Genomic DNA, 12,341 nt, shown 5'->3' with positions numbered 1-12,341 from the left:
CTTGATGTCCTCTTGGTATTAGGATTTCAATCCCTGTTTTCTTGTTGTTTTATTTTGCCTGATAAATCTGTGCTTTCCTTCAGTTGTGTCCTTTTTGGGTTGCTACTGTTTTAAATGTGTCTCTTCTAGAACAGCATAGAATTGGGTTTGACTTTGCGTGCCAATTTGAGAATCTTCTCCTGTGAATTGGGTAAATTAGGCTCCATCACATTTACAGTTGGTCTCAGTTCAGTCATGTGGGACGTGGGATGAAGTAACTTGCAGTTATGCTGTGTATGTTAATACTATGTGTCCTGTTTGTAATTTTTCCTTCTAGTAAGGGTTTTTTGTATTTTTTGTTGTTGTTCTCCTGGCTACTTTTGTATTTTTCCTTTTATCTCCATTCTTAACTTTTTATTATTTTCAGTTTTAAGTTATGCTTTTGACTTCCACTTATAAACTTTGGGTTTTTTTTTTCAGATTTATTTATTTATTTGAAAGTCAGAGTTAAACACAGAGAGAGAGAGGTCTTCCATCCGTGGGTTCACTCCCCAGTTAGCTGCAACGGCCGGAGCTGTGCTGATCTGAAGCCAGGAGCCAGGAGCTGCTTCTGGGTCTCCCATGCGGGTGCAGGGGTGAAGGGCTTGGGCCATCTTCTACTGCTTTCCCAGGCCGTAGCAGAGAGCTGGATGGAAAGAGGAGCAGCCAGGTCTTGAACCGGCACCCATGGGGTGCTGGCGCTTCAGGCCAGGGCGTTATCCCGCTGTGCCACAGCGCCAGCCCCTCCCACTTATAAATTTATCTTTAAATTCCATTTTCTGTGAATTTTTTGGAGTGTCCTTGTCATTCTCTCTAGTCTCTCTCTTGTAGCTTTAATCGCATTTGTCTTTGTCAGTTAAAGAAATTCTTAGATATTCTTGAGCCTAGGTCATTTGGTCTTAGCTCTACAATGCAGTATATGAGATGCTCACTGTCTTTTGTGAAGTTCACCTGTCCTCTTTGATAGGATGAGTTTCATCGACTAATAGATTCTTCAGGAAGGCCACGAGTATTCAGATTTCCTTGGTTCTGAATATCCACAGCTTTAACTGTGGCCTTGATTCTTCAGTAGATTGAATGTCTTTTGGGTTTGTAATTTTTCCTGAGTATCCTAGGAATGTGCCTCTGCAGTCCCCTTGCTGTGTGTGTGTTTTTTAAGTATCTGATGCCAATCTAATTATCTTATTTCTGTGAGTTACTTCATCTTTTTCCCTCAGGGCCATACGAATTTTCTTTTATCTTTAAAATCTAATGGTTTTACAAGAATATGTGTACATGTTAATAATTCTAAGTCAGTTTTCCCCAGTGCATGGTGGGTTTTTTAAATATTTAGGATTTCGTTCCCTCTGCAGATTTTTGGTTTGAGAAATGAGAATTAAACTACCGGTCAGCTATATTAAGTAGAACAGGTTGGGATTGGCACCTAAAAATCAAAAGTTCATATTTTAGACACATTAAACTTGTGGTGGTTATTGGATATCCAAGACTGTTGTAAAATAGGAATTGAATTTAAAGCCTGAAGTTTGGGGAGTGGTCTGGGCTAGAGAGAGAACTTTCGGGGGTCTCAGTTTGTAGGTAACATTTAAATTTTTTAAAGATGTATTTATTTACTTGAAAGTCAGAGTTACACAGAGAGAGAAGGAGAGGCATATAGAGCAATTTAACACATTCTTTAAAATAGATTAAGAATTATGAAAATTTATACTGTAGATGTTATTAAAATTGCAAGCAGAAATAGTATTTTAAAAACCTGGGGCCGGCACTGTGGCATAGTGGATAAAGCCACTGCCTACAGTGCCTGCATCCCATATGGGCGCCAGTTCAAGTCCTGGCTGCTCCACTTCTGACCCAGCTCTCTACTATGGCCTGGGAAAGCAGTAGAAGATGGCCCAAGTCCTTGGGTCCCTGCACCCGCATGGACACCCGGAAGAAGCTCCTGGCTCCTGACTTCGGATCAGTGCAGCTCCAGCCATTGTGGCCAATTGGGGAATGAACCAGTGGATGGAAGACCTCTCTCTCTCTCTCTCTCTCTCTCCCTCCCTCCCTGTCCTTCTCTTCTGTGTAACTCTGACTTTCAAATAAATAAATAAATCTTAAAAACAAAAAAAATCATAAGCCTTTAAAAAAAAATCTGGAAAGAACAATTAAGGGTAGGCTTTGACCCTACCATTATTAAAATCTGTAAAGTTGCAGTAATTAGAACAATGTGCTTTTTAAATTTATTAATAATATATATTTTTAAAGATTTATTTATTTATTTGAAAGGCAGACATACAGAGAGAGAGAGAGTACTCTTCCATGTGCGGGTTCACTCCCCAAGTGGCCACAATGGCCAGGGCTTGGCCAGACCAAAGCCAAGAGCCTGGAACTTCATCCAGGTCCCCGACATGGGTGCAGGGGCCCAGGAACTTGGTCCATCTTCTGCTGTTTTCCCAGTCCATTAGCAGGGAGTTGGATGTAAAGTGGAGCAGCTGGAACTTGAACTGGTACCATTTGGGATGCCATCACTGACAGTGGCTTTACCAGGTATACCACAATGCTAACCACAAAGCAGTGTGTCACTTCTGTATGAAAAGCCAGATCATTGTACACAGTTACACTCTATTGATAGAGGAATTTATTATATGATAAAGGCAGCATTCAAGTCAAAAAATTAGGTGGTTATTTGAGAATATTGGGATTAGACTCTCGTTTGGCATCCAAGTAAAGCTCAGGTGAGCTGATATTTAAATTCCACAATGAGTTTGTTAGGTTTTAAACAATTTCAGTGTGGGGAAGGCCTTTCTAACTACAATATATACCACAAAAGAAGTAACAGTCATATGAATTTGATGGCATTAAAAATTCCTCATGGCTGGGTCCAGCATTGTGGTATAGTAAGTTAAGCCTCCACTTGTGGTGCTGGCATCCCATGTTGGTGTCGGTTTGAGCCCCGGCTGCTCCACTTCCAATCCAGCTCCCTACTAATGGACTGAGAAAAGCAGTGGAAGATGGCCCAAGTGCTTGGGCCTCTGCATCTGCGTGGGAGACCTGGAATGAGCTCCTGGCTCTTGCCTTTGGATCAGCCCAGCTCTAGCCGTTGCAGCCATTTGGGGAGTGAACCACCCGATGGAAGACCTTTCTCTGTCTCTCCCTCTAACTCTCTATCTCAAGTAAGACAAAAAAGTCTTTAAAAAACTTCTTCCTGGCAAAAATTTAAGACATTTTACAAATAACAGATTTGAAACAAATATGTGGATTTTATGTCACAGTGGACATGCACACATAGAAACTTATGTAAATACATATAAAAATTATTTAAGCAAGTGGAAAAATGTACAAAAGATAGGAACAGATAGTTTTCATAAAAGTTAAGTACATTATTACATACACATAGCGATATTTAACCTCATTCAATATCAGAGTAGAAAATGAAGGCATACACGTGAAGCCTTCTGGCCTGTCAGATTGGGTTGTTTGCTGTGCTCTCAGGCATATTTGGAAACACTCATGGTCGGCTCATGAGCATATCGCTTTTGACACCTGCATTTTGCGTAGGTTTCCATGTCAAAGTGCCTGAGTTTGAGTCTCAGTTGCGGTTTCCTTTTTGTTTTGTTTAATTAATTATTATTATTATTATTATTATATTTGGAAAGGCAGTTTTGCAGAGAGAGAGGTCTTCCATCCACTGGTTCACTCCCCAAATGACCACAATAGCCAGAGCTGGGCCAGGCCAAAGCCTGAAGCCTGGAACTCCATCTGGGTCTCCCACGGCATGCAGAGTTCCAAGCGCTCGGGCCATCTTGAACTGCTTTCCCAGGCACGTTAGTAGGAGCCAGATCCGTTTTCAATTCCAGTTTACATACTGTGGGAGACAGCAGATAATGACTCAAGTACTTGAGTCCCTGCCACCCAAGTAACAGACCATGTTGTAGGCATTGCGGAAATGTACCAGTGGATGGAAGGTTTCTGTCTGCCTTTCAGATACATTTCTTAGGAAAATTTAAAAAAGATATCTTTTTACTCTTACACGTGCAAAGCGGTTTGTGTATAAGATTATTTGTTCCATCATTATACTGGCAAAATATTGTAATCCAAATATTCATCGGTTGGACACAAATTACTGAGCAGATGGAGAAGAGAATAAACAAGCCACTTGGACAACAGTAGCTTCCTCTTGGGAGAGAACTGTGGGTAGCTCGAGGACAGGAATATACTGTCAGCCCTTGTATCCATGGATTCCACATCTGTGGATTAAATCAGCCATGGATAAGAAATTTACATCTGTTCTGAACATGTACAGACTTTCTCTCATAATTCCCTAAATAGTATTTTATAATAATTACTATTTACCTTACATTTACGTTGTATTTGATATTATGAGTAAACTAGAGATGATTTAAAGTATGCAGAAGGATGTGTATGAGTTAGATAAAAGTACTACACCATTTTATTTGAAATGACTTAAGCATCTGCAGATTTTGGTACTGATGTGAGATAGGGAGTGTCCTGGAACCTATCCCCTGTGAGTGCTGATGGGCAACCATATTTTGTGATTTTCTCACAATTCTCAGCTCATTCTAACTTTTTAATCTTCCTTATAATTCATACTTTGCTTATATCCATCTTTGTTTCCTTCTACGTGTGTGTGTGTTCTGGTGGGTATCCTTTGTTTTAGCTGTAATTTGGAGATTGAGGTAAATGGTACGCAGTGCTGAAGTGCAAGTTTGTTAGGGTCTTTGAACCAATTTACTGGACAGTGTAGAATTGTTTTCCTAATAGAATATACATATAGATAAGAGTTCATGTTTTTATTGTTTCTAGGAGAACTTGAGGAGGTAAAAACTGTGAATCATTAATCTGGGGTGTCATCTCTTTTCTTTCTTTACCTGTCCCTTTCTTTTTCTCTCTCACTACCCTATTTAATTCTCTTGTCTTCTCTCCTCTTCTTCTCACTCTCCCCTTACCTCCCACATTTACAGGACGCACTTGCAGTTTTGGAAACTCCAGAAGGGTCCAGCCAAGACAGCAAGAAACTGAGTACCCCTCTCTCAGAAGTCATTGTCAAAAACTTGAAGCTTGCTTTGGCAAATAGCTCTCGAAATGCTGTCGCTCTTTCTGCCAGCCCTCAGCTGAAGGATGCCCAATCAAAGAAGGTAGAATTAATTCTCTGGTTGAAAGGAATTCTTAGATAAAAAAACATTTCAAACAATGGTGACTGATGGATTCTTTTTTTTCCAGGGACAGGAAGATGCTCCAAAGCCACTTCACAAGGTAGTGGTGTGTGTTAGTAAAAAACTCAGCAAGAAGCAGAGTGAACTAAATGGGATTGCAGCCTCTCTAGGAGCAGATTGCAGGTAGTTTCACATCTTTCTGTTTGGTGGGAATTGGACTAAATTAATACAGAAACCTGAAAACTGTTGTGAGCATCTATAAGAAAGCACTTATTTTGCCTTGTAGTAGTATGTCATATTACTATAAAATATCTGGATGATTTTTATTTACCCAGTTTTTTTGAAAATACCCTCCCATATATCAGTTCACTCTTACATGTGTATTTTTTTAGGTTATATTTAACAAATACTTGAGAGCCGATTTTGTATCACTCTATTGTAGAAGCTTAGGATCAATGAATATTCAGTACAGTTTAGAAGAAGCCTTGTTGTCAAGGTTAGAATAATACAAGAATACTAAGGGCCGGCGCCGTGGCTCAACAGGCTAATCCTCCGCCTTGTGGCGCCGGCACACCGGGTTCTAGTCCCAGTTGGGGCACCGGATTCTATCCCAGTTGCCCCTCTTCCAGGCCAGCTCTCTGCTATGGCCCGGGAAGGCAGTGGAAGATGGCCCAAGTCCTTGGGCCCTGCACCCGCATGGGAGACCAGGAGAAGCACCTGGCTCCTGGCTTCGGATCAGCGCGATGTGCCGGCCTCAGCAGCCATAGGAGGGTGAACCAACGGCGAAAAGGGAGACCTTTCTCTCTGTCTCTCTCTCTCACTATCCACTCTGCCTGTCAAAAAAAAAAAAAGAATACTAAGTTTGTTTCAACATAAAAATGTTCTAAAATCATGCATATCAGGTCTCTTTAAAAGAGCTAATAAAAACACTATGTGTGAATTTCAAAATTTTTTGTTCCAAAATAAACTTTTAGTTCAGTTTTCCCAGAGCTGTTTGAAGTTCTTTAATGAGGTTGGGTATGAGCGTAAGCATGCTTTTACCTGAGTGCTTTTCAGACTGAGCCTCTCTGTAAGTATGCTAGCAAGCTCTTGAATTTACTGGCCTTTTTTTTTAGTTTCTTTGTATCATTTTTAGTGTTTTGGAAGCATAGTTGGTAAGATCTGCCTGTGCTTGGGGCTCTGCTAGAGGCAGGCCCTGAGTCCTGAGTGCTCTGCGTTCTGCCACTGTCTGCAGGGCCAGCACTGGGGAGCATAGCTGGTTACCTGTGCTCAGCCATTCACAGGCAGCACAATGTTGGCTTTACAAAAGATGGACATTTTAAGGAATGTGCTATGTTTCACCTTCCCCTTTCAAAGTCCTATTTCAGTTTGTTTCCTGCTTGGTAAAGAAATTAGGCCAGGAGAATATAAACATGTATCTGTAATAGTTATAAGCATCTTAGTGTTGAACGCATCTACTGTGAGTCAGTGAAGCTTTCTTATTATACCTGTCTGTTATTTGAGTTCCCTATTATATAATGTTACCTACTACTTAGATAACTGCCTGTTATATTTATATTACCTGTTAACCAGTTGCTAAGTATTATGTCATTTCATATACATGGGATACTTTATGTATTTGTCAAAATATAATACTTCCTTGGATATTGTTTAGATGTTGACTTGATGAAAATCTTAAAATATATAACAGGGCCAGCATTGTGGTGTAGCAGTAGTGCCACTGCTTACAACACCAGCATTTCGTATGCACACTGGTTCGTGTTCTGGTTGTTCCACTTCCAATCCAGCTCCCTGGTAATGGTCTAAGAAAATCAGTGGAACGTGGCCCAATTGTTTGGGCTCCTGCCACCCACATGGGAGACCTGGATGAAGTTCCTGGCTTCCATCTGCCCGGCACTAGCAGTTATGGCCATCTGGGTAGTGAACCAGCAGACAGAAAATCTTTGTCTCTCTGTCTCTCACTTTGTCTATAACTCTTTCAAATAAACAAATAAATAAGTCTTCTTTTAAAAATGAAGGACGTAGGCCGGCGCCGCGGCTCAATAGGCTAATCCTCTGCCTTGCGGCGCCGGCACACCGGGTTCTAGTCCCGGTCGGGGCACCGATCCTATCCCGGTTGCCCCTCTTCCAGGCCAGCTCTCTGCTGTGGCCAGGGAGTGCAGTGGAGGATGGCCCAAGTTCTTGGGCCCTGCACCCCATGGGAGACCAGGATTAGCACCTGGCTCCTGCCATCGGACCGGCGCGGTGCGCCGGCCGCAGCGCGCCTACCGCGGCGGCCATTGGAGGGTGAACCAACGGCAAAGGAAGACCTTTCTCTCTATCTCTCTCACTGTCCACTCTGCCTGTCAAAAATTAAAAAAAAAAAAAAAAAAAGAAAAATGAAGGACGTGTTTTATATAAATTAAATTGTTAATTCAGTATTAATAATAGTTTGAGAGGGCAGATGTTGGGGCACAGATTAACTGCCACCACATACCAAAGTATCTGGTTTGAGTCTCTGCTCCTTATTCCATGCTTCCAGTCCAGTCTGCCGCTAATAGGGCTGGGAAGCAGTGGATGATGGGAAGTACTTGAGTTCTTACAACCTTCATGGAAGACTCAGATGGAGCTCCAGGCTTTGGCTTGACCTACCCCTGGCTGTTGCAGGCATTTGGGAAGTAAACCAAAAAAGGAAGATGTCTCTGCCACTCTGTTTTTCAAATAAATCAATAAATCTTAAAAAAAAAAAAGAATTTGAAGTAGGCATTTGGCATTAGTATTTAAGCTGCTACTTGTGGTCCCCATAACCATTTTGGACTGCCTGGTTTGTATGTATGTACATACAGACTTTCTACCTTCCATAAAAATTAACTTGACTCTTAGACCTAAATGTAAAATGCAGAACTATAAAACTCATTCAAGATAAGGTAGAAGAAAATCTTGGGTTTAGTGATGACTAAGACACAAAACCAACAATATGGGACAGGCATTCGGCACAGTGGTTAAAATGTCACTTGTGATGTGTGCAGCCATATCCAAGTGCCTGGGCTTGAGTCCTGACACGGCTCCCAATTCCAGCTTCCTGCTGACGCGCACCCTAGGAACCAGCAGATGATGGCTGTAATGCAGTTTCTGCCGCCCACGTGGGAGACCCAATTAAGTTACTGGCTGCTGACTTTGGCATGGCCTAGCCTTGGCTGTTGTAGGCATTTAGGGGAGTGAATAGCATATGGGAGATATCCCTCTCCTCTCCCTTCTCCTCCCCTCTTCTCTTATCTCTCCTTCATCTCCCCTCCTCTCTCCCTCTTTCAAATAAACTTATTAATTAGGAAAATGGAATTCATTGCTGAAATTTCTAAGTAGAATTATACTATTGTATTAATTTGAAGTTAGCATTACACATCCTGCTGCAATGGAGTTTTCAAACTTGGTGATAGATAAAAAGGAGGAACCTTGGGGCATCACTGTGGTGCAGTAGGTTAAGCTGTTGTCCTCAGTGCCAGCATCCCATATGGGCACCGGTTTGAGTCCCAACTGTTCCAACTCCTGCTAATGTTCCTGGGAAAACAATAGAGGATGGCCCAAGTGTTTGGGTCCCTGCACCCATGTGGGAGACCCAGAAGAAGCTCCTGGCTCCTGGCTTCGGATTGGCCCAGCTCCAGCCATTGTGGCCATTTGGGGAGTGAACCAGTGCATGGAAGACTCTGTCTCTCTAACTCTCTCTCCCCCTCTCTCTGTCTCTCCATCTCTCCCTCTCTCCCTCTCTCCCTCCTGCTCCCTCCCCCTCCCTCCCTTGCCCCTCTCCCTCCCTCTCTTTCTCCCTCTCCCTCTCTATCTCCCTGTAATTACCTTTTAAATAAATCTTTTTTTTTTTTTTTTTTTTTTTTGGTGACAGGCAGAGTGGATAGTGAGAGAGAGACAGAGAGAAAGGTCTTCCTTTTTGCCATTGGTTCACCCTCCAATGGCTGCTGTGGCCGGTGCATCGTGCTGATCCGAAGCCAGGAGCCAGGTGCTTCTCCTGGTCTCCCATGCGGGTGCAGGGCCCAAGCACTTGGGCCATCCTCCACTGCCTTCCTGGGCCATAGCAGAGAGCTGGCCTGGAAGAGGGGCAACCAGGATAGAATCCGGTGCCCCAACCGGGACTAGAACCTGGTGTGCTGGCACCGCAAGGCGGAGGATTAGCCTGTTAAGCCACGGCGCCGGCCTAAATAAATCTTTTTAAAAAGGCAGGGGGAGGAACCTTTTAATTTGTACAGGGTTACAGTATTTATGCATTCATAGGGTAATCAGTTCTCAAGGGAAGATGTCCAAATGTAACAGTTAAACATCTAGGCCAGATCTCAACACATCAGATGAATCTTCTCCCATTTTATAGAAGATATTTGTGTAACAGTTTCTCTACTAAAATTCATAAAAATAAGCTATCTACCTCTATGATTTTAAAAAGTAAAGATCACTATAACACTCTGATATGTGGGAGAAATAGGAAGTGCATAATAGAAGAATATATGTTCAGTATGGAAATGCTTGAGGCTGACAGTAGTAGAAGTCAGTGTAGTATAATATGTTTGCATACCTAAGAATATCCCGTAGATGCAGCAGCCACAAGCTGTTGGTGCCATGGGTAGCATTTCTGCTTGGTAATGTGACTTTACCAACAATTGTTCATGACTTTGACAAGTTCCCAATTAAGCAAAGTGGGATCCTCCAACAGTTTACATAGTAGTATAATTTTGGAATGTTACTGTATATTGAAACTGCAAAAAAATATGTTTTTCTGTAAGACAGGTTCTAGATCCATCATAAACCTTTTTTTGACTGTGTAAATTTGTTGGCACATTAGAAAAAAAGCAGTACAGAATATGAGATGATTGTTTATATGACTGCTCCCTAGAATTGTTAACATCCTACACCTTACTCACTCTGTGCTAGTAGCACCCTCCAACAAATTAACATATTATTGTGTCAGCAAAATCACTCCCACCAGTTTCCAGAATAGCACCTAAAGTAGCACTTTTTTGAAAGCACCGATTTAGACTAAGGGTTGGAGAACTGCTCATCTTTTTGTAAGTAAAGTTTTATTGGAACATAGTTGGGGTGGGGCAGGGCGGGGGCTGGGGGATAGGAGGGGTAGTCTTCAAAAAGCTCATGGCAAATATGTATTAGAAAAACTGCATGGATTTCTTACATGAAAATAAACTTGTCTTTTAATACCATTTCCAACTAACTTTTTGAAGTACCCTTGTAATAGCACCTATCAATTATATCATAGCTGCTTTAACAGAGTTGAATAATCACAAAGGAGATTGGCCCACAAAGCCTCAAATGTTTGCCATATGACCTTAAAAGAAAAAAATTGTCAGGCATTGTGAGCAAATCGTCCACACTTGCTGACAGTCTGCTCTTGAAGCTCTGAGGAGTCAGACTCAGGTGCTGTGTTAGTGCTGTAGAGTTGAATGGTGAACCAGGTTGATTCAGGGGAAGCATACTATCTTTCTGAATAATCTTGATTTTAAATGTGTGTGATAGGAAATACACAAGACTTTATAATGTAATTTAAACAGCTCAGAGCTGTTGTATTTGTGTAGTGGAAAGCATTAAGTATATAGAAGTTTCTATTTTGGTGCTTAAGTTTAGACATACAATTTTTACTTTTGTTTTTATTTAATGTTTGAGGGGTGGCATGTTCTGCATTTTTTAGATTATTTTTCCACGTTAGGAGCTTATTGAGTGGGAAGGATCAGAAGAGTATCGATCTTTAGAGGGTGGATTTTGGAGCCAAACCTGGCTCTACCACTTACTGAATATCCTTGAACAGGTTACTTAACCATGTAACTCAGTTTTCTTACCACATGGATATAATACTGTTATGTTAGGTTGTTGTGAAGACTGAGAATGACGGGTAAATTGCATCATCTGTATAGTGGAACGTGGAACACATGTGCAGCGAACAATGACTGCCAACTACTGGAGATAGGCAACATTTTACCAACTCAAAAATACCTTTGTTATTACTGTAAAGTGATAACTCATCCTAAAAGAAAATGGGAACAATTCAGAACTGTCTGGTGAAGAAAGTAAAGAACTTACTTCTGAACATCTGCACTTATATACTGAGTGATAAGGCATAAAATTATCTTAAAACGGTGTTTTAATGCTCTTGCTTACTCTGGTTTTGAAAGTTATGGAAGTCAGTATATTCTGCTCATAGGGAATAATCATCTTAATATGGCTATTTCTCTTAGTTTTCATATTTGGTTGTTTCAGGTGGAGTTTTGATGAAACAGTGACTCATTTCATCTATCAAGGACGGCCAAATGACAATAATCGAGAGTACAAATCTGCCAAAGAAAGAGGGATACACATTGTTTCAGAGCACTGGCTTTTAGAGGCAAGCAGTGCTTTTTTTCCCTCTCCTATCTGTTGGTAGGAAATGTATACAAATATTATTTGAGAGTATAAGCCAATTTCAGCATATGCTAACAAGTTTGGTAATATTGGTTAACTGACATCAAAACTTTGATCTTTACTCCTTAAATACTGTACAAATCTTTAATGGGTACTCTGATTTCCTGATTACTTTCATTAATTGAAAGTGATACGAGTGAAAATTTTACATTGACTTTAGGGGAATCAATTTAAAACAGTTTGGAAATTTTTTTGGGGGGGAGAGGGGGCTGCTTCCTGTTATAACCTGTAACCTTGGCAAAGGTATAGAGGTAGAGTGAGATTCTTTAGTGAGTACAACGTTTAGAAAGTAAAGTCAGTTTGTCATTGTATGATGGGTTTTTTCAGTGTAAACTAGTTTTTAAAACTTTAATTTTATGAACTTTTGCCATCTTACAGCAAAATATATTGATGTCCTTATTCTAGGTCATGTTATTGTCACTAAGGTTTTTCAGTCCTGTTTTAAGCATACCACTATATTGCAGTGTGCCCGAGAGCAAAAGCATCTTCCAGAATCTCTGTATCCACACACGTATAATCCCAAAATGAGCCTGGATATCAGTGCAGTGCAAGATGGCCGACCCTGTAATAGCCGCCCACTCTCAGCTGTCTCTGCCGCAAAGGATGACGAGGTAGGTGATACAGACGATGTGTTCGTCCTTCCTAAGAAAATATATCACCACATGTTGTTGTGAGCCCTTATACAATGGCTGGGTTTGAGAAATTGTGATTTTTCTCCTTTAA

The 12,341-nt window shown here is 41.2% G+C and overlaps 1 protein-coding gene across 1 annotated transcript in view; it reads left to right on the top strand.

Moving 5' to 3' along the window:
* The window catches only part of TOPBP1 (DNA topoisomerase II binding protein 1), an 81,283-nt gene that overhangs the window by 37,580 nt on the left and 31,362 nt on the right, over positions 1 to 12,341 (top strand). Inside the window, exons 15-18 of the mRNA XM_062216399.1 lie at positions 4,980 to 5,153; positions 5,239 to 5,354; positions 11,418 to 11,541; positions 12,083 to 12,229. Of these exons, the coding sequence (XP_062072383.1) occupies positions 4,980 to 5,153; positions 5,239 to 5,354; positions 11,418 to 11,541; positions 12,083 to 12,229 (561 nt within the window). The remainder of the gene's footprint in view (positions 1 to 4,979; positions 5,154 to 5,238; positions 5,355 to 11,417; positions 11,542 to 12,082; positions 12,230 to 12,341) is intronic.

The sequence above is a fragment of the Lepus europaeus genome, chromosome 2 (genome assembly GCF_033115175.1).
Source record: "Lepus europaeus isolate LE1 chromosome 2, mLepTim1.pri, whole genome shotgun sequence".
NCBI lineage: Eukaryota > Metazoa > Chordata > Mammalia > Lagomorpha > Leporidae > Lepus > Lepus europaeus.
The sequence above is the reverse complement of the archived record's forward strand: the minus strand, read 5'-3'. Positions and strand labels throughout refer to the sequence as shown.